Genomic DNA, 21,834 nt, shown 5'->3' on the forward strand with positions numbered 1-21,834 from the left:
AAGTGTCTTTATGAATCTGCGTTATTGTGTCTACATTACAATGACTCCCGGCCTTTTTGGCCACATGAAGTATCTTTATAGAATTGTGATCTTAAAAACGACATTTTTAATGTCAATGAGACTTTGCACCCGGATAAATAAAAGCTATATAACAGTAACTCTGCCAAAAACTGACTGCAGCTTCTTTGCACCTTTTAGTTATAGGAATGTTCTTTCTGACTCAGAATGTCATGACATCATTCATGACAGACATCTTTGACATATTTTTTGGCAAATTATAGGCCAACAACTCATTTATAATAGTTTAAATTCCCGCAATAACTTTTTGGAAAATACCTAAAATCACTTTTTGGTAATTGATCAGTTTTTTGACCCTCTGATTGGTTGCTGACCCACACCTGAGCCACAGATACCCTTGAAATGAACTGAAACCTGTACACTGGGTGACAAAAGGCACTAATGGGGCAAACTGAATGTTTAATAGGGTGTCAGTGTCAAACAGAAGAATACAGTGCATAGCGTGAGCATTTTATTAACATAGAGCATATTTCATGTTTCAAAACAAGAAGCTAATAAATATCAGCACAATGTTTGCCTAGCCACAGGTTAAAAAGAAACTCATGTGTACTCATGTTTTTATTCACTGCTAATCATCTTCTTTTGGCTATCGCCTCTTCTGTCCCACCAACCCTCTACATGACCTCCTTCAATACATCCTTTTCCATTCTTCCTCTTCTCCTCCAGCCTGGCAGCTCCAGCTCCATCCTCCTTTGTCCTCTGTCCACATGTCCAAACCATCTCAATCTTGCTTCTCTGATTTTGTTAACAGTCATAGTCCCTATATTTAAAATTTACTACTCTCACCTCAATACTCATTTCCTTCTAACCCCCTACCTCCTACCCCCACCCCACCCCACCCCTTGGTCTTCACACATCTTATTTCTCATCTTTATTTATAACTTAAGGGCACAAAATTTAGCTCCCTGTTTCCATCCTTCTACACCTTAGATGTTAATGATCCAATTCAAAGTCAGATTTATCGTGAAAAGGATTAACTACAAAATGGCAAGACATAAGGTTCACACACAAAAAAAAGTTTAACACACACACAAACACACCACAGAGAAATCCAGTAGGAATACAAAAACGTACTTAGCACTGTTAAATATCATTATTACAGCTAATGAAACATTTAATCTGGCTATTACAAATGTAATAATTACAACTCCACAAAACATAATACCAACATATTAAGCACAGAGAAATTACTATCACTTACCATGAAAATTGTTCTAAATATCCATAATGGGGCAGAAGTGTTCAGCAAACTACGTTTGCTGTAGTTTACATCACAGGTGAGAGAAATGAGTGCACACTGATGAAATACATACATGTGCGTTCACATGTAGATTATTAAAGTTAGGCCACTTTCACTGATTTCCAAACATGTACACCCTGCACAAAGTAAAGGACTGAGGACCTCATTTATTTTATTCTTTGGCAGCAGAGTCAGCTGCTGCAAAATATTATAATCAAACATAATAAGTATGATGAGAACGATTAAAGAAACCTCAGGGTTTGTTTGTTTCCATATTAACCACTAGGGGGCACGCTTTATCAAGCTATCATTGATTAAAAATCTCTACTGAAGGCATTCAGTAAGGATACATTTAAGGAGTGAACTCTAGTGTAGTAGTTTGCATGTGACAGCTCACCAGTTCGAGATCAGGAGGAGACACAAAGCTCTTTGGAGTTGTGTCAGGAAGAGTATCCACTGTAACACAAAAAAATATATCAAATCCCGTACGCAGAACTGTCTTCTGGAGCAACCCCTTGTGAAAAAACATGTTAATAGAAAAAGACTTGCAAACAGTTTCTGTAACTCTAAAATTTCCTGTTCAGGAAATGTGGCCCAAACACCACCCCGAACACACAGGTGATCACAAACAGCACCCAGAAGATCACAGCCAGGATCTGCACACAAAACAGCGTCTTCTTGCTCTGCTGTATGATTTCCTCTTCGCCCACCAGGCCAGGCGCTGTGCCATAAGGCGTGTCAGGGTGCATCTGCTGCACCCGCAGGCTGACGGTGGGTAAGATGATGAAGCGGGTGTCCCTGTTGCTGTTGCCCTCCATGGAGAGCACCACTCTCTGGGTGACTGTAGCCATCCGCGAGGTCACAGTCATGGGCAGGTGGAAGGCCACGGGGGGCAGCCAGGACAGGATGCGGGAGTTGCAGGGTAAGGTGAGGGCATCCCCGGTTTCCAGTGGGGTCAGATGGCGGCAGAGAGGGCAAGGAACAGCTTGTGGGCTGTGGGTGTCGGGGGGGCAGAGCTGGATCCTCTGGAGGCATTCGGTGCAAAAAACGTGGAGACACTCCAACATCCGGGGGCATTTGTTGTAGCGGTTGTACTCCTGGTAGCAGATGGGGCATTCCACATCCATGGGTTCCCCTGGACCGGAGCCACGGCTGGGCACGGAAGCAGCAGCGGGATCCCCCTGCTGGGGCACTGGGGCAACATGCCCTGACATGGTGTGGGAGTGGGTGGATGTAGAAGAACCGGCGAGAGGCAAGTCGGGGATGAGCTTTTAGCTAAAGATGTTTAACTCTGTAGAGAGAAAACAGGATCAACATAAACTTCATGTCGACTTTCTGTGAGAGAGAAACATCAGGATCTGCTCTCCCAAAGATGTTTTGTTTCTTTAACTTTCATGAACAGATTCCACGGCCCATGAGTCATAGCATTCATCCATTTAACCGCTCACACATCCAGCATCCACCATCCCCCTCACTTACTCACAATCACCTCTGCCCTAGAGTGCGTGCTAGATAGCACAGACACACACGCAGTCTGAGAAAATATACAAAATAGTCGGGAAAGGAAGTAATCAGTCACTCTGAGATTTCTCCTTTTTTAGTGGGTGGGTGTGTGCGTGTTTGTCAGAGCACGTCGTCTTTTCCCAGCTCAGGCTTGTTCCACTTCAGTCATTCAAAGCAGCTGATTTAAAAAAAATTAAGAAAACATAAGAAATGTTGGTATCAGATTTACTGTATTTGGAGGCTCTTAGGGGAAGGCGTTTGGGTTGCTAACAGATTGCGTGTACTGTGCCAGAAGCCATTATTTATTTACTGAGTGATGTCATACTGAACTAGGACTAACTCAGGGTGATGTAAGACCCAGTGTTTTTGTTAGCTGGCTTTTTCCTGCTTTCTTCTACCTTCTGAAAGTGTAATTTTAAATCAATTAAGTGGATCTCTAACACAAAGACTCTTTTCAAAAGGTGTGTTGAATTAACACAGCAGCCCGGCATTTTAACGCCGTGGTTGTGTTAGAGTCAAATAAAATGTTTACGGGAAGAAGACTTTTTGGGAAATGCCCTGCTTTGCTTTCCTGTCATAGATGTGAAGATTGATATCATTGTCTGCAATGAGAAGCTGCTGCCAGAAGTCAGATTTAGGTCAACTGTTATGTTCATTTCCACTGTTTCTGACTCTTGGATTCTACTACAGTAGCTTTGCATAATTTATATTTTAAATAAGGCTTTTTTTCTTATACTTAAGTATAGCCCCACTGTTCTTCCTCTGACTACAACAACCCATTTTCAGTGCCTCTCTCGTTAGGGCAGCTTTCTTCTGATTGGTTGTTTGTAATAAACAGAAGGTTTTAACAGCAGGTGAGTGGTGGCTTCAGATATAAAGATAACCCCTGTCTTTGACATCACACAGAGCCAAGAGTAGAATACATAAGAATAAAGAATACAAGGCAGACACTGGTCATTTCTTTAAGGAGCTACCAAGAGTAGTTTTCCAGGCTTGTTTAAGGATTGTCCTCCACCGTGTTATACAGGTGGATGTAGAAAGTTGCTGATGTACCAGTAAATACAATTTAAATGTAAATTTTGTAATTTGGCATACTTCAGCCTTTCCTTTTCCTTTCCTTAAGAATGGCTTCTTGACAGTCAGCCTTCCACTGAGACCATTTCTGATGAGGCTTCAGTGAACAGTAGACGGATAAGATGAAGGGTCACATGCATCTCTCAGGTCTTGTGTCATGTCTTTGTGGGACTTTTTCCTATTTCTTCTTTTCAGAAATTATTCATCTGCTGTAGATAGTTTGTTTTAGGCCTGCTGCTTCTTCTTTTGCCCAGTTTCCTCACATTTTTTGAGGCCACACTGCACACCATGCTGAAATATGCAAAGCTTTGGGCTGATAGCCTTTGAGCCTCACTTTGTTGGTAAAAACATACCATTTTATGTCTGTCAAACTATCTTTGGAATTTTCATAGATTTAACTAAATAAATGTATGTGACAGGTTATATTAACAAAGTTCTTTCCTAAGTTTTCTGTTATGTTTGGACAAAAAAATCGTTCATCCCTCGAGTTAGGTACGTTTTAGGCTTGAGTGGTTCACAGGTGAATGTTAAGTGGTTAATACAAAAACCACTTCTCTGGAAATGGTTAGGTATAAGGACTGGACTGAACATGACCCTTGGAAATTGTGGAGAACTACTGCTCAAGTCGACTTTAAAAATTACGAGAACTCTGGATCCTTGGAATCAAAATTTAAAGCAATCATGGAACAGTCAAGACTTTCCCACTGCACTGTATATACCACAAAAACGATACAAGGAGATACACAATACATCCACTTCAAGGAACAAGACCGTTTACAGTCTGTAACGTTTGTTGTTGTCATTTGATCTGGGATTTATGAAAGGGATCAGTAGATTTGTGTAGCTTTACTGATGCTTTGCTTTTCTATATTTGTGTCTCACACGGGACAATGGCGAGGCAAGCCACACACACTCAGTGGGGGACTGTTGCTTAGCACACAGGGTCCCCTTTGTATCGGTCCATGGCAACCTGAAAGCCTTTCTTCAATAAGTCATCAGCACATTCATGCAATGAGAACAGAAAGTCGACTTTTAGAGCCAAACTAAGCATTTTAGTGAATGAAAGCGACCTGTGGAAGACAGCTATGCATACTTAAGTGTACTTTTTTCTAGGCCAGCGGACCTGCTGGGACTGAACACAGAGTAACTGGCAGTGCTCCATCATCACAAATGTAAAATAGATCAGAGAGTCACTTACCCACTGCGCTCCGCTTCCCTCTCATCCAAGGACACTTTGTTTCCCACCTACAAGACCAGTGCCTTCTTCTTCACAGGCACACGCAGTTTCTCTCATGTTGGTACAGATCTGTTCTCATTACGGTGCACATTAACCGGGCGAGTTTATAATATCTGAGCTCAGCTGACTGGCAACCTTTTGTTTTCGCCTAGTCTCACCTGATTTTACCCGTCTGGTCCCCAGTGAGGCACCTGTGTGGCTTGCTGAGCAGTAATTAAACCCTCAGTGATGTAAAGGTAACCAGGACACAAAAGACAGAAAATGACAGATTGGTGTCTCTCGATCATGACTTGCACTACTCCGTTTGCGTATCATGTTATTATGCTTCCACACAGTCAGCATGTTGAGGTTTTAAAATAGAAAGTATGGCTTAGGCTGTAATTATTAAACATCCTTGCTTCTTGTGTGTGTGTGTGTGTGTGTATATATATATATATATATAAACTGCAGAGTTGCACAGTTAATCTGTGCTCAGAGCAGGAAAGATGATCTCTGAAACTTAAAACAGGTCAATTATTAACAGGTGATCAGAAGTTGGGTCAGTAGCAGGACTGCTTGTCTCCCACTTGTGCTGCTTTTTTTTGCTTTATATGGCTTATAGTATGGATTTTGGAGGGGTGTTTTATTACCTGCGACAGCAGTAACCAGAAACTGTTTCATTTGTCATATAGGCAGGTGACAGACTGAAGAAAGAATCAACATAGTGTGCTTCAGAAAGGTTCTGGGCCACCAGATCAGCTTCAAGTGTTGGGAATTCTACCAGAGGGATGAAACGCCATTTCCCTAAAAGATAATCCCTCATTTGAAGCTTCGATGATGGCGGGGGAGAGCAAATGGGTCAAAAATCTCTCACAATTGTTCAGCCAGGTTGAGATCTGGTGACTGTGAAGGCTGTTCATACGTTTTCAGACTCCTTGAATCATTCGGTGGCCACCTCTCCTGCTCTTCAAATGGAGAAACTGATCATCAGATCATAGAAGTTTCCTCACATACAGAGGAACTTTGGTATTGGTTTGGAAGGTGTATTGTTTTTACACCTTTGTAATTAATACAGCGACAAAAAAATATGAGATGCAGGCTCCATGCAAAGACCGTCACTGGTTTTTAAGTGACAGCTGATTCCTTTTTCTTTAGCATTACCAAGATCCTGCTGACCAGCTTAGAAACCTGCAACAGCTCAGGTGGAGAATTTTCACAGTAGACAGTTTAACTTGTAACTTCAGGAAAATCGTATCTAAAAATCTTAACTATTGTTCTTAAAGGGTTTTTTCACTGATTATTTTACACACCCATGTTGATCTAAGTGATCTGACCTGCTATTTAGTTTATCGTTATATTACTTTAAAGGTACCTGTTCACTTAGCTTTGCTTAACGGGAATAAAGTGTGTGCTGCTGTTTCCTGTATATGACAAATAAAACTTTAAACTTTTACTGAAGCGTAAACAGCAAGTGAAACAGACATGTAACCCACCTGAGGTCTGTCCCTTGTGTTCTTTGACGTTGGCAGTAGTTTGTTTGTGTTTAAAGGTTCGCTGTGCAAGATTCAGAAAGCCCTTGTAATTATTGACACCCGTGCCCTACTTCTCAGGTAGACATGAGCAAGCCAGTTAGAGCCCATTTTGCCTTTATATTTGCCTTAATTCTTCACGTCACAGCAACAACAAGCTGCTGGAAATATGCCTCAGAGATTTTGCTTTATATTCACATGACAGCATCACACAGATGCTGCAGATTGGTCAGCCGCACATCCATTATGTGAGTCTGGTTGTAGATCAGGAGGTAGACCAGGCCTACCATTCAGAAGGTTGGTGGTTCGATCCCTGGCAGCTCCAGTTTACATAGAATAGAATAGACCTTTATTATCCCACCGATGAGAAATTTCGGTGTTACTCTTACAGCAAGGGAAAATAAAATATAAAAGGAAGACACAAGGTGTTCCTATAAACATAAGCAACCAAAGTTCGTATATACAGGTATATACATGGAAACAATGTACAGAATATGTATAGAAAAATTGTACGGAGATATGTATAAAATCTACAGAGCTATGTATAAAATGTACAGTAAACAAACAAGCTGGTGAGTAAGATGACCAAAGGATGTTAAGCTGCATTATAGTCTGACAGCTGCTGGTAAGAATGACCTGCGGTAGCGCTCCTTCCTACACTGTGGGTGTAAAAGTCCACTGCTGAACGAGCTGCTCAGTGCTCGTACAGTCTCATGCAGGGGGTGGGAGATGTTGTCCATGATGGATGTTAGCTTAGACAACATCCTCTCCTCCCCAACCTGCTCGATGGACTTCAACGGACAGTCCAGGACAGAGCTGGCCCTCCTCCCTGTCCCTCCCAGCCATTCCACCACTCCAACAGACCACAGCATAGAAAATAACAGACACCACCACAGTGTCGTAAAATGTCCTTAGGAGTGTCCTGCTCACCACAAAGGATCTCAGCCATGGCAGGTGTATCTCATTTTGATCATGTTTACATGCCTAAATGCATCAAGTTGCTGATGTGACCAGCTGATTTGCATCAGTGAGCATCACTCCTGGTTAGGTTTGTTGACTTGAAACATTAGTCATAACATCTCAGTATGAGTTCTGTGTGCCTCTTATAATGACTGTGGTTAAACAGTTGGAAAGTGCTTCACATACATACACATCACAAAAAACCCAAACACTCTTTTTCTAAAAAAACCAAAAAAAAACAAAAACTAAACTAAATACTTCACAGGATATGACCCCGTTTTCCTTTGAGTTTTAAGATTAAAGAGACCTAGTGCGTTACATAATTATACCCTGTACAGTAAGATCAATGCAGAGGGGAAAAGTGGGATGGCATAAAAAGAACAAAGAGAACAAAAGACTCACACGAGGAAACACACAAACGGAGAGAACAGGAGAGGTTCTGGGTTTGTGATTTTTGGCTGAGACTGTGGCGCAGCGGAAATCACCATGAAAGGAGTTAGGAGTTAGGGCTGGATTATCTGATAGGAGGAGTTTTGTTTGGGGGATTACTGTGGAGAGGGAAGAGCTGACGTCACCCACGCATATACACACATACACAACCTCAGTGTTTATGAAGGTGAAGTGTGTGTTTGGTTAATGTAGTGTGTAGAGGCAGATAAGAAGGAAAAGCCTAATCTGATATGTGAAAGACATTTCTCTGATCTCTGAAGATAACTTCCTAGGGCTATTAGAAAAGTCTACACAGAGCTTGACTTGTTGTATCTTGCCCTCCTGCCTGTCATGTACTGCACAGTGATAGAGGAGTGTGTGAGAGATAAGGAGAGATTCAGGAATGAAAACAAACTCTGTGTGTTTAATGTGGATACACTGTGTAGATACACACTTGTTACTGTGTTACTGTAGCTGGGTGTGCGTGTTTGTAAGTTTTGGAATCACTTCTCAGGGCGTCATTGTCAGCTCAGTATCGTTACATCACGTGTGGAGCTTGTGACTCATCGGCCGTGTTTAGTTGGATCAGAAGGGCTGGTTTCCGGCAGGATGTCCAAGCCCCGCCTCTCTCGGTGCAGTTTGAATAAAGCTGAGAGTGAGTCGCTTTCTGATTCATTCAAACTTTAAGGACGAATCGACAGCATCAGAAAACGACATGTGCGCAGAGGAACTCGAGTGCGGGGTTTGTTACCAGACCTACAACGCGGGTCGGCGGTGTCCCCGGGAGCTCCAGTGCAAGCACAGCTTCTGCGAGAGCTGCCTCTTGGCCCTGTCCCGTCCCCTGGGACCCGGAGAGGCGCATCTGGAGGCTGGCAGGTTGATCGTATGCCCGCTGTGCCGACACATCACATCCATCTCCGATCATGGGAAGATCCGAGCCGAGCTGAGGGTGGACGAGAGCGCACTGGAGCGGCTGACGGCTGCGGGACTCCTCAACGAGCCCGAGGTGGACGATCAGGTTCGAGGCGACGAGGAGGAAGCGACAGCTCCCGAGACTCCAGCCGAGGAGAGCGAGTCTTCCGAGGGCACAGGAGGCGGGAGATTCCGGCGGTCTTTGAAGAAAGTTTGGCAGGCGATAAGCGGCAAGGGCCAGCAGAGAAGAGAAGGTAAGAGAGACCCTGATTGTGGTTTATTATACTTTCACAGGTAGATTTGTGCTTGATTAAGTATCACTGAAACCAGGGAGGGTTCAGGCTGTAAGACTGTCAAAATATCATCTAAAAATCTTTAGTCTGTATCAATTTGGTGATTTTATTCTGAAATCTTAAGGAAAAAAGTTCACATGAATAATCCAACTGCTATAGGATCTAAAAGCAAAATAATAGCCTACTTTTTATTTGAAGTAAATGATTAGTGCTGTAAAGAGATGGAAACTTAGTCACATTATAGTTTGGTTTGATCACACTTTCTTCGGTACCTTTTGTAAGAACTGGCAGATGTATCTATTCAATAACAAAGTCCTTTGACTTTAGGGAGGTTCCCCTAAAAAAGATGATCTAAACCTCAGTGCAACAGTTACATCATCTTATTAGCTCCTGCAGTTCCCAGCACATCACACTAAATTAAGTTGTTCATTGTTTTCTAATGTGCTCTCTCTTTCTTTCAGAAGACTGCATGACCAGTGAAGACCTGAGGGCCCTCGCCATGATGTCCTGCCACATGTTTTGAGCAGCCCTTTATGGCCCCAGAGTAGTGCAGTACAAGTGAAGAATCATCTTAAAATGGACTTGATGGCGATGGAGATGATGATAAAGCCATGTGGACACTGTGAATGTTTTGTTTCCTTGTTTCGCCGCCGTGTAGCTTTTGCCCTCAAATGAGAGAGAAAATGTAGAAAACTGTGATGCCAAAGCAGCCTTTTTCAGGCCCACTTATGTACAGATGCAACTGTTTTGATATTTATGTTTTTTTTGTGTGTGTGTGTGTGTGTGTGTGTGTGTGTGTGTGTTTTCAAGAAAGTATTTAATATTTAAAAAAAATAAACATATTTTTTAAAAACTCAGTTTGAAGCTTTCTGTGGATTTTTAGTGATTAGCCTTTTGATTAAAAAAAGTTTGAATTTATTATTGTCATAATTAAAAGCTGATAAGTAAATTAGAGGTGAAATGTACGGCCTTTCAAAAGAAAAAGGAGTGTAGATAAAAAAGGAAAATTAATGTTTTACATAAAATTCGCTGAAGTCAGGGAAAAAAAACAAATAGCCCTTTGCTCATAGCTCCAGGAAGTTGGTCACCTGAGGCCAGGTGAACTGTATTGCCTCCAATCAGGCTGACAAGCACCAGCAGAGCTGCAAGGTCCCTACATGGTTCAAGTAAAAGATACCGACTAACGGCGCTGCTGCAGCTTTTACCAGTCGTATAAACCTGGATAAAAGTTGCTGATCATGTTCAGCAACTTTGCTCCTCACCCGAGGTAAACGGCACAGTATTTAGTGGGAATTTTTTGTACATGCAGATACAACATCTGAAAAGCAATTGTGATGACAGTTCAGTTCTGTTGAAACTGCGCGTTTGGGTGTATTTTTATCTCTCCAGACTCCTTGTGTTTGTGCCGATCTGTGCAGCCATCGTGCTGTTTATTGTGTGCCCAGATTCTGCGAGAGGTGAGCCCAAGCATGCTCAACCTAATGGCTGTTGTGGGGGTGTTGCTGTGCACGTGTTAGCTGGAGAGTCATAGTATTTATTTCAACAAAGCTGATGGTGTTAATGATGGCAGAACTCACTTTTATCAGGCATGTCAGGGATGTCACAAACAGTTTCCAGGTCATTTAGATAAGGATCTTATTTTAATGAGATCAATTTCATTCCATTTTTTTTTATTTATAAAGTATCAAATCACAACAACCGTCCCCTCAAGTCACTTTAAATTGTAAAGGTAAAACTCCTGCAATAATAGAGAGAAAACCCCAACAATCTGATGATTGTTGGGGTTTTCAGGCGGGGGGGGGGCGGCAGCCATCTGCCGCGAGGGAAGAAAAACATTTCATCTTCAGCAACAGTAATCTTGTATCATATAAGGGAAGATGATGAAATAACAATGTTACAGTCAGGGATCCGTTTTTAATCTAAGATGCCAGAGAGTTTTGCATGACTCACAAGTCACAGGACCATGGTGCAGGCTGCCAAGTTCATCCACTTTCTGAAACTGTTTGAGCGCCCTCTAAAGGCTAAATTTCTTCTGATTTGATTCCTCTTGCAAACAGAAGGATTGAATAGCAGATGAATGCATAGCAGCAGATGATCTCACTGGCACAAACTCTATAAATGCCAAACAATATCCTGATTTAATTTGAATCGGTGCATTTAGCTAATGTTTATTTATTAAATATAGTGGCGCAAACATGATTCATTTAATAATTATGAAAAAACATTTGCAGTAACAAGATTGTTTAGCTTCCCATCTTTAATTCTGTGGTGTTGTGTTCAGTGTTTCAGTTATGTTGTGTTTAGATTGTTCTTCTTGTGGATGTTTGACTTGGTTTCCAGAGCAAAGATTTTAACAGGTCACTGTGACTTAGACTCCTGTAGAAAATAATAACTTGCTGTAAGTGTCGTAGTTAAGATGTCAGTTAAATCATATTGGTTCTATATAAAACTAAGGTTATATCAAATGTATTCAGTTTAATATCCTGTGAAGCTCTCATTTTTGGTACATGGGGTGAAAAGTTTGCGTAACTTTGTTCTTTTTATTACATTTTCAAAAAAAAGTAAACAAACGAAAGCAAAAAAATAAACTATGCCAAAGAGATGAGACGCTGCTAAACTGGCACAAAAGATAAGAGAAGATCTGACATCAGTAATACATTTGGACAATATCCTGCACTTGCATGGTAGTTCATAAAACAACTAATATATGAATATAATCCATGTCCTTCAATCCAAAGATGTGCCAATTGCCCATGTCATCTATTTAAATCCAAATTATAATCAACTCTCAGATGTTCCCATATGTTCACTGATACAGTGGCCAAGCTTTTCCACATTCACAACCTCTGAGATTTCCACATAGAAATGTAGTGAAGATCCTTGCCAATCCACTTCACCATGGCTTTCCTTGCTAGCATTAAAAGAGAGGGTAGGATATCATCAGCATACAATAAAACTTTATGTTGTTTCGTACCATTTGTAATTCCTTGAATATCTGGGTGTTTGCCTGATTGCCAATGCTAAGAGCTCTATAGCAAGAGCAAAAGAAAAGACAGTGGCTACTTATAAGTCTACTTATCAAATTTTAACAGTGTAATGAGAGGGAAAAAGCCTGAAACTGAGAATCTAAAGCAGCTTGAAACCCAAGCTTCCAAAGGGATTACTTGTAGATACAATGTCCTCATTATGTGAAACTTTGGCAATCATAGGTCATCGGACCTCTTTCAAAGAGACATAACACAGGCTTTAAACCTGCTAGAATTATCAGTCATCCAATTGCCAGGCTATATGATATGTAAAATAGTTTAGTTTATAATTTGCTATCTGTTTTCACTTTCAGCCAGTTACACAGCAACTCAGAAGCAAAATGGAGCGATGTACAATGCCTGGAGACAACTTTACACTCCGTATAGCCAACATCGTCCCGCCTCTACTGGTCTGCTGTCAACAGAAACTGGACTTCACACTGGAACTGATGACGAAACTGAGACGAGTGGAAATTATAGAAGGACTACGTCAATCATTGATCTGCAATCAAAACCTTTACAGATTACACAAGGTATTTACAATGACGGTCAAAACAGCCCAGAAAGAAGGCAGTCTCGAGTGAGAATAATAAAAGTGCAGAGAGGCCATAGAACAGATGGAGCCAGGCCAGCAAGCAGCTTTTTAACTAGCAGATCCTCTCCCCAGCACCGAGGACAAAGCGCAGAGAGATGGAGGTCCAGAGAGAATGACCCTGCTCTCACTCAGAAAGAAGCCCCAATTGGAAATTTTTATAATTCCCACTCAATGATCATTAGAAAACCACCTCCAGAAAAAGCTGGCAGTCACCAAAGCTTGTTTTTTTCAAAAATTTGGGACCAGAAATATATTCCAAAACCTTACAGCAGAGGACAAGTTGCAAAGACTGATTCTTCGAGGATGGATGAAGATAAATCTTCTGGAAACCCATTTTATTTTTCTCTTTCTTCATCCCAGACGAGTGGTTATTGGGAAACTCCAAGGGGGCGTTACAGTGACCATAAAGAGACAAATGAATCTCCTGCAGTTGGGGCACAGAGTACATGGAGTGGGAGTCAATCAAGCAATTTTCTCAGCTCTACAAGTCATCTGGCTCCTCATGCAACATCAATCAGCAATGGCTCAAACACCCCCGTTATTAAAACAAACCCAAGCGCAGAAAAACTGACATCATCCATCACAGATTCCCCCCATGGGCGAGACTCAATGAGCAACAGTCAAACACAAAGACACAAAAAGATGCAAGCGTATCTTTTCAAGGGCCCTGAGACCTCAGTTAATAGAGTTGTGGGAGATGGACGAGAGGCTTTAAGTGGACTAAGCAATGCTGTCATTACGTCAGATAATCAAAGGCCCTCTGATGTACCAGCTGCCAGCAGATTTGGATCCAGGTATTATAACACAAAAGATACAACCAAGCAAATTACTTCCAATCTGCCATATCATCACACTAGTGCGGCTCAGAATGATGAACAGATGCACAAAGATTTAAAAAGACCCATCTCCAGCTTACTTCTTCCTCCTCACATCACAAAACAATCTTCCGATCTCCATCTTGCTCCAGTAAAAATGAAGAATATGGCAAGTTTTTCCCCTTCACCTCACATTTATTCCACACATGGGTATGCCACCAGAAGCGAGGAACCTCTTTCAGTCAGCAAAGTCAATACAACTACAAGGGATTTGGTACAAATCCAAAAACCAGGAGGGGACACAAAAAGTATCTTTGGCTTCAAAGAGTTTAGAAATCCTGTGTGGCAAGCTGTAAAGAAGCCGCCCGCTCTCACCTTTAAAGAACAGCCCAACTCCAAACAGTACAGCTTTGATAACATGAAGCATTATAAGTTTAAAATGTCAAACTTTTACCTCGCTCTGCTCCCGAGGTACAGTTTTGGCCAAAGAGGAGGATCTGCTACTACTACAACACCACCGGTAAAGTTGGAGAAAAACCCTGTAGTTTATTCTTCACCTTCACCCAGCACCTTAATCCCAGTCACAACACCCACACTGTTTTTATCAGGGTTTATGCAAGTACTGACGCCTAAAAGTGACCCTGGTGTGGACAGAAACCTCAACTACAGACAATTCAGAACCTACAAAATAACAAAAGCTCCAAAAAGATCCGACTCTCGACCACTCGAGGGAGCCAAACCTTCAGTTCAAGGACCGGACAAATCTGCCAGACTCCAGCAGGATCTTGATGGTATTAAAGTCGGAAGTCGACAGACCTCAGAACCAAGAAGCTTCAGAATTTCCAATCAAACTGAGCCAGGCAGCAGCAATACATCAACACGGACTCCAAAGGAGTTGAGCAGTGCTGACCTTAAACCATATTTAAAGACAGCAGAGGATTCTGTATCAGTCTTACCTGATAAAAACAGCAGCAGACCCTACACTTTCCGGAGATTCAAGTCCTTAAAAAACACAGCCGCACAGGCTCGCAACAAAATATGGTGGCAATTCCCGATGCAAGATCCAGCATCAGCATCTTACATAGTCTCCTCAGCTTATTTGAGGTCAGCGGGGCGCCTCACATTTGCATCAAAGCAAACATCAGAGCTAAGGACACCCAACCAAAGCAAACCTGCTGAGATGAAGGCAACCCTGCTCCACACCTCCACCAGCCGCTCCGTGAGAGCCAAACACGTGAAGGCAAGACACAGAAACGGCAAAAAGCTTGGTGATTCGACATTCACCAATCACACTGTGGCCATAGTCAGGCTGCCCAAGCGCCCCGCCGAAGTTAAAGCTGTCACTTACACCGATGTTCTTGGAAGTGCTTCGTTCAGTGGGGTCATGGAAACAACAGAATTGCCTGAGACGCCAACTGATATGGATAATTTTCCAAACGTGACCGTTCCGACCGAGCAACAGAAAGCGATGAACCGTTCGAGTTTAAACTCTGATGATGAGTACAGTGGAAAAAACATGACCAAGAGCTCTGAGGAAAATACTGAAGATGAGATAGGGGATTTCAGCAGTGCAGAGAAAAACAAGGGGGATAAAAGCAAAAAAGCTGATCATGACCGAAAAAAACCAGATTTCTTTCCAGATAATGAGGAAAACGGAAATGGTGGCTCTGAAGTTTTATCAAGTTTAGTAGGAAGTCAGGCATTTACAAAAGATTTGCAAGAGTTGGAGTACCTACGAATTTCTACTGAAAATGTTTCCTTTAAGTCAGTGAACCTGCCTCACCCAAATAACAAAACAATAAAAATGCTGGAACAGTTCCAATAAAAGCTGGAAAAGTACACATGACTGTGTTTCTGTGCCAACAAACATTTCTAAACAACATGACTGAGCTGATGGATATACTATTACAAGGGCTGAGCTATAAATGGCTGATTAAACCGTGTTTACGTTCAAGGGTACTTTTGTTAGTGAAGTTTATAGCTCCTGATATCGGCTTTAAACAGTGACAGTCTGTTTCCTTTTGTTTACATTCTTAGCGCCTGCTGAAGATTTAAACTGGATTTATGCGTGCAACGGGCTGATCGGCCTTCTCACCTTGGAAATGGAGCAAAAAGAGCCAATTTTCTAAAATGCGCAGATGTTTAAATGCCAGATTTGTGAAGAGCAGCTGTGTAAATCCTAATGTCTGCTGGCAGAAAGAGCATCGTTGAGATGAGCAGTTCTGTTTCTTGTCTGTATATCTGCTGTGATGCTCCTCTGTATGTGCTGCACCATTCCATCTCTGCTCATAGTCCTTAGTCCTCCATGAATTTTCTTTCTTATCATTAGTTTTTCAGGAAGTTGTTTGTAACTCTGTTTCTTGAAATAAGAACATGGGCTGTTGTATATGTATTAAAAAAATATTACTATACAAATTAAAAGGCTTATAATTTACTGTGTTTTGTTATAATTGACTTTGTTTTATGTTATAAGTGCCCAGCAACAAAGATAACTGGACAGTGATCTGCAGAGGTTTAAGGATAAACACTATAAATACCTCTAATATTAATGTAACTGTAATAGTAGATGTAATATTAGGACAATAAAAAATACCCTTATTTAGCTTCAAAAATGTGAAATATGCACCATCATTGCAACCAGAAACTGTCTTCCCTCTGAAAACACCTCAGTGTTTAATTACATAAAGGGTCTCCGTAGTTTGGTGAAATTATGAGATCTAATTAGAATATTTCAAACATCTGTCCTCACCTTTTCATGTAGTGGGGTGGTGATATTGAGCATCCTGGTCATTATTATAATTAGGCTAGCATGTCCAATACTTTAAAAGCCTGGGACTTTACTAAAGTTGCAAAAAGCACAAGGCCTAGGAAACATGAAAGATTAAGTAGCCTTTATAGTTGAAGCTAACAAAGTACTCTTTGTTTCTAAACATGACCAATTAGCTTTTGTTCCTAGGCTAAGTGCCAGCTAACAAAGTAGGTTTTGTGGCTAAACCTGACTTGTAGGCTCAAAGACTAATGTGTAAGGTTTTCCCACACACACCCACTTTGTTAGCTTTAGGAACAAGAACCGCTTAGCCTAAGAACAAAAGCTAATGGATCAGGTTTAGCTAACAAAAGCTCAATTTGACCAATTAGTCTTTAACCTAAAACCAGTTAGCTTTGATATTTAATGCTAACAAAGCAAGTTTAAGTATAAAGCTAGAAATACTTTTTGACTTAAAATGTTCTAAATAGTATTTTAGCTCCTCCAGCAAAGGATGGATGAGCTCATCCCATAGCCCTAAGAATCGCTGCTGCAAATAATGATCACCTAATGGATCAGGCTCACGTTTGTCTTTTGCAGCAACTTTTGTTTTTTTCCACTGCATAACCTTCATGCACACTACTTAGAACTTCACCAGAGTTCTGGCTCCTGATGTACTGAAAAAACATATTCAGTTCAAACCATTCAGCCTAAGTCTAACAAAAGACTCTTGATGATGATACATTTTACACAAAATGATGAAGAAATACCAAATGATGGGGTAGTTTGAAATATTGCATTGCTATACATGTTGCATACCACTTGGATCCTGCAGCGGTGGACATAATTTTCCCAAGGGGACTGTTGTGGATGACCCAACCAATAAGCTAAACTTCTGCTCAATATGAATTTAATCTCTGTATTATAAACAGTTACTGATAACAGTAATTGCTACAATCAGGCCCTAATGGTGGCTCTGTGGGAAAGCGCATTGCCCACCCCTGTTAAATGTTCTTGATCATAGATGGAGGGATCCTATTGGTTGGCCCCCACATCAGGAAGCTGTGGTTTGGGCCTTCCTATTACTGTTATGCTAACATCAGTAATATGATCAGTGAAATTACATATTTTCATGCTTTTTATGGCCATGGTTACCACTGACCATGCACTCATAATCCTCCTGAACTCAAACACATTCATTTAGAGTTGAATGAGATTCATTTGTCCTGAATATGAATGTTTGTGAGCCTCCCTGACTTCTCAGTGGATTGTAATTTTCACTAGCTTGTCCAATACAGCAAGCCAAGAAAAGACAAGAAAACTTATCACTTTCTTTGTGTACTTCACACATTACCAATAACCTGTGAATTGTGATGGCATGTGACCCATTACATTTCTGCCTGGTTACTAAAGCTAATAAAGCCATCTTTGTGCCGACAGTTAAACTGATAGGTGTAATGCATGAGGTGCAGGAGTTTAGGACTCACCCAGATCCCACTGGATTGCAGTATGCTGATGTTGCAATATTTATTATCCACATTATGAATGATGCCAAAAGTACGCTGCTTGCTCTAGTTTAAATAATAAAGAAAAAAAAAGTCTGTTCAGAAAAGCTCTGTAGTCTGTTCCTGGTATTACTGATGTATAATTTCCTGTCTAGATATTTAAATGAACTGAATGGCTTTAACATATTTTCCTAATGCTGCATCAGCTTTCCTGCGTTTCTGTTCTTTGTTTCAGTATTGTTTAAACCAGTAATTTGCAATGACTAGCAGAGTGCTTTACTGGAATTCTGGATGATCTGGAAAACTCAGCATGCTGGGAATGTATGATAACGCAGCCTTTTCAATGAATTACTCTAGCTCTGACCGAGAAGACGTGAAATGTGGCTTTTTGAGTGTTGGCTTTGAGTCATTTGGCAAATGATTTGCATTCTATAATGTCAAATAGAAAGAGGGAAAACAGAGCAAGGTCATTGTTGAGGCTTTTTATAAATGGTTTGTATTCCTTGTGTCCTCATTTCCATGCAGGCAGTGGCTGTTCAGCGTGCTGACACAGATTTTCCATCTCCTGTTTTTGAGCTTACATTCACGCTTTCAGCATGCCAGTCTCTGAGATGGAAAAACTTGATCCTCCTTTGCACAAGTGGGGCTTCTTTGAACTCCATCGACCCATCTCATAAGTGTACACAGAATAATTCATTAAAACACGCCATTATTTACCCTATTTGTCTCGAATTAAACCGTAAAGGAAATGCAGATGTAGTATACATTTGTTAGTTTCAATCACAAGGATGTAGTCATCACTCTCTTGCTACTCTTCTGTGTGAATTTACGGTTAGCACACACTGAGTGACCTGATCTAGTTTTGCAGCAAGAGCACAGATGTTCCACTAGATGGCGTGGCTCATCCACTGTATTATCTAATGTGATAAAGTCAAGAGGCTTTGCACTTCTCATCCTGGGGGTCTGCTGTTGGCCCACTACATGACTTTTAAGTAAAATGAATTCACAAAGATCGATTTTCTATCATCATTGCCACAGATGGTAATCGTTATAAATCCATTCCTTTCCTTTATCGATCAGCCAATCAAGTGTTCAGTTTTCGGGGACGCTGTGCCCACACTAAGCCCAGATCACAGCTCCTCACAAGTCCATTCACACCACCTGACCCTTCACCTTCTCTCGGTATTCCACTTAAATTCCAGTTCTACACTTGTCCTCCATCTACACCCTGGAAGAGGCCCCAAAGCCACGAGAAAGTGGGAGGGTTTTTTTTTTCTTTGGAGGGGATCTGCCAGTCAAAGTTAAACACATTGTATATTGGATTAACACCCCCCTCCACCTCTCTACCAATACCCGTGGAAAGTGGGACTGTCCACTTTCCCATAGAGCTGAGAGGTATTAAGGTGATATGATGTTTGATGTTATGAGGTTTCCATGTGCTGGCATGTAAAGGCGTGAGCCTGCCGGCTCCTTCAAAGTCACCCTCTTTCTGTGCTGCCTTTTGTGTTAGCTGAGTGTTGTGTGTCGAGTTCACACAATTCCAAGTTTCTATGCTCGCCTAAAATATTCTCTATCAGTGTGTGTGTGTGTGTGTGGTGTTTTCTTGCAAAGGCTGGCCCTCCCTCCCACTTCTACTGTGAGGGGAATTCTGTACCATGTGTCTGTGGTTTTCAGGGAGCTTTCAAAGAAAATAAAGCACTGAGGCCTCGCAGCCCCTCCTTACTTCCCTCCTCCTTTCTTCTTCTTCCCCTCGTTTCCCCTCACTCACTCACTCCATGTGGCACTTTTTGTTTTTTACAGTTTCCACCTCCCCATTTTTCAAACCAGCCAGCCAGCTCCTGAGTGACAGAGCTAATTTCATACGCATCCTATAACCCAGACAAATCCATAATCACAGCAAACGGTCTCTCACGAGTCGGCTGAGAGGGAGAGTGAGAGCTGGGTGGTGTTGAGAGTAGGAAGGGGAGGGAGGGAAAGACAGAGAAAGGCTTTTTGTTTGGCTATGTACACTATGTGAAAGAGGGGGCGGTGAGGAAAAGGAACTGGAAATACATTAGAAAATGGTTGCGTCGGCTGTGGTGTTTGTGGCTCAGATGGCTTCAGATGTCATGTAGTGGATGGACCCACACACATGGATACCATGACTGTGTGTAAACGTACTTTACTGAGTCTGCAGTGATGAACCTTTCCCTAAGGCTCATGTATACATGGAGAAAAATAAAGGAAAGTTGTAGGATTAGGAGAAGCAGCTTGCAGTAGTTTCTGGCTGTAGTCAAAGGTTTTATTGGCTTATTTATGTTTTATTGTGGCTAACTGTAAGGGGGGAATAAGGAAAAAAGAGCACAGCTGTTTCTAACCTCTGATGAATACAGTGCATTCTTAGTCAAGCTTTCTTGTCATTTCCTTAAATAGTTCAGGAATAGTTCTAAAGGCTTCTTGAAGGACATTCAAAGCTCTTCTTTGGATGTTTCAGCCTTTTGTTCTGTTCTCTATCGTGCTGATCCCACACTGCTTCAATAATGTTGAGGTCCAGGCCAATCCATGACTGATAGTTTTCCACTGTGTTTTGCTCTCCAGGTATTGGCATCGTGTGCACTGGGAGTATTTTGGGATCACTGTTGTGCTGAAAAATTAGGCTGAACCCAAAATTTCAAACTTGGACTCATCACTTCCTGTTGCCACTTATTGTCAGTCCAGTTCCTGTGTAATCTGGCATACCTTCGCCTTTTCTCTGTTTCCTTTCTGCAAGAATGAGAGTCTGAACAGATCAACAGAGGAGCAAGATGAATATCTCAGGTCCCGTGTCAGGTCTTTCTTGTTTTGGTTTTTTTTTCCCATTTCTTAAGGAAGCGCTTTTTTTCCTCTTTCCTATTTCTGATACGTCTGGACAGATTCAATTAAAGAAATTGGAGCAAATTGGATGGAAAATGAGTGAAAAAGCAGCCAATGTCCAAAGAAAAACAACATGGGAATGAATTTCAGAAATCCTTCAGATGTTTTGCTTGAGAGCACTTTAAAAAACCACATGAAAATCTGCCTCCTTGGAAGCAGAATATAAAGAAACGAGGGATGGCTCAAGACTTTTGCACAGTACTGCAACAGAATAAGTGTGAATAATGTTGAGGAAGCACTCTTGAAGCATGGAGTAGTGCCCACATCACCATTCCCACATGTGCTTCGGGAACAAAAGCTTCATCCATGTCCTACATTCATCGAGCTTCCTGTGGCCCACACCATGGAGGAAGTCATAAAGACCGGAAGACTTCCTGTATTGTTGCCAGCATCAAGCAGTACGAACTGTACATGATGTGCAAGGCCAGGGACTAGTGATGAAAACCTATAAAAATAGATCACTTAGCCTCATCAAAGGGCCAAAGACGTACATCTGACGGGAGATTTATGCGTCTGTTTTCTTTCCACAGCTTTAAGACCTGTTTTTACTGCGCTCAGCAGATGTGTTGATGCTCTAAAGCAGGCTGGAAACCAAGCTATTTTAGGAAATCATTTTCACATTTACAGACTTGATGGAGCTTTTAGCTTTCGTTCATATATTGAACATCAGATTTCATACCATTCCTTGATTCATTATAACACTAACTACAACAGCCTTGATTTTACAGAAACAGACTGTAGTCTAGTACAGCACGCAAGCAATCTGTGCTTACCTTAGAGTGCATGGGACCATTAATTTGCAGTTGCATCATTTTTGAGGACTTGAAGGAATTATTAACCTATAATAAACTGAAGTTTCCAAATCCTAGCTTCAATAAAACTGAGCATACACTATATTGCCAAAAGTATTTGCTTGTCCCTCACCCCTTCACGTTCATCATATGAACCTGAGTGACTTCCTGTTCTTAGTCGTTAGGGTTTAATATAATGTTGGCCTGGAGGGGTGTTTATGGAAATTTTT

General features: G+C 41.5%; 3 protein-coding genes across 6 annotated transcripts; 2 read left to right on the plus strand and 1 right to left on the minus strand.

Annotated features, from left to right (window-relative positions):
* Nucleotides 1-460: 460 nt before the first annotated feature.
* On the minus strand, nt 461-5,444 carry si:ch73-335l21.2 (E3 ubiquitin-protein ligase rnf152-A). The gene is made up of 2 exons (XM_005464116.4): nt 5,094-5,444; nt 461-2,609 (listed from the first exon to the last, which is right to left on the minus strand). Exon 2 carries the CDS (start codon nt 2,530-2,532, stop codon nt 1,885-1,887), a length of 648 nt encoding a protein of 215 aa, XP_005464173.1. The 5' UTR covers nt 2,533-2,609; nt 5,094-5,444; the 3' UTR covers nt 461-1,884.
* Nucleotides 5,445-8,683: 3,239 nt separating this feature from the next.
* On the plus strand, nt 8,684-9,937 carry si:ch73-335l21.4 (RING finger protein 186). 2 transcript variants are annotated; one of them, XM_025905580.1, is made up of 2 exons: nt 8,684-9,195; nt 9,699-9,937. In XM_025905580.1, exons 1-2 carry the CDS (start codon nt 8,745-8,747, stop codon nt 9,755-9,757), a joined length of 510 nt encoding a protein of 169 aa, XP_025761365.1. In that variant the 5' UTR covers nt 8,684-8,744; the 3' UTR covers nt 9,758-9,937. The 2 variants fall into 2 exon arrangements, with proteins under 2 accessions (XP_025761365.1, XP_025761364.1); XM_025905579.1 differs by having other exon boundaries at nt 8,691-9,195; nt 9,696-9,861.
* A 353-nt stretch (nt 9,938-10,290) lies between these two features.
* Nucleotides 10,291-16,104, plus strand: LOC100700150 (uncharacterized). 3 transcript variants are annotated; one of them, XM_025905569.1, is made up of 4 exons: nt 10,298-10,501; nt 10,624-10,691; nt 12,575-12,793; nt 15,708-16,104. In XM_025905569.1, the coding sequence occupies exons 1-4, from the start codon at nt 10,473-10,475 to the stop codon at nt 15,797-15,799; spliced, it is 408 nt and encodes a 135-aa protein (XP_025761354.1). In that variant the 5' UTR covers nt 10,298-10,472; the 3' UTR covers nt 15,800-16,104. The 3 variants fall into 3 exon arrangements, with proteins under 3 accessions (XP_019210712.1, XP_005464171.1, XP_025761354.1); XM_005464114.4 differs by having other exon boundaries at nt 10,292-10,501; nt 12,575-16,104; XM_019355167.2 differs by lacking the exon at nt 10,624-10,691 and having other exon boundaries at nt 10,291-10,501; nt 12,575-16,104.
* Nucleotides 16,105-21,834: the final 5,730 nt, after the last annotated feature.

This window comes from Oreochromis niloticus, linkage group LG3, assembly GCF_001858045.2.
Source record: "Oreochromis niloticus isolate F11D_XX linkage group LG3, O_niloticus_UMD_NMBU, whole genome shotgun sequence".
Lineage (NCBI taxonomy): Eukaryota > Metazoa > Chordata > Actinopteri > Cichliformes > Cichlidae > Oreochromis > Oreochromis niloticus.

Coding starts and splice junctions, on each gene's coding strand:
- si:ch73-335l21.2 (XM_005464116.4), bottom strand. CDS start 2,532: ATGTCAGGGCATGTTGCCCCAGTGCCCCAGCAGGGGGATCCCGCTGCT.
- LOC100700150 (XM_005464114.4), top strand. CDS start 10,473: ATGTTCAGCAACTTTGCTCCTCACCCGAG. Junction 10,502..10,623: donor AACTTTGCTCCTCACCCGAG/GTAAACGGCACA, acceptor TTATCTCTCCAG/ACTCCTTGTGTTTGTGCCGA. Junction 10,692..12,574: donor GTGCCCAGATTCTGCGAGAG/GTGAGCCCAAGC, acceptor TTTCACTTTCAG/CCAGTTACACAGCAACTCAG.
- si:ch73-335l21.4 (XM_025905579.1), top strand. CDS start 8,745: ATGTGCGCAGAGGAACTCGAGTGCGGGGTTTGTTACCAGACCTACAAC. Junction 9,196..9,695: donor GGGCCAGCAGAGAAGAGAAG/GTAAGAGAGACC, acceptor TCTTTCTTTCAG/AAGACTGCATGACCAGTGAA.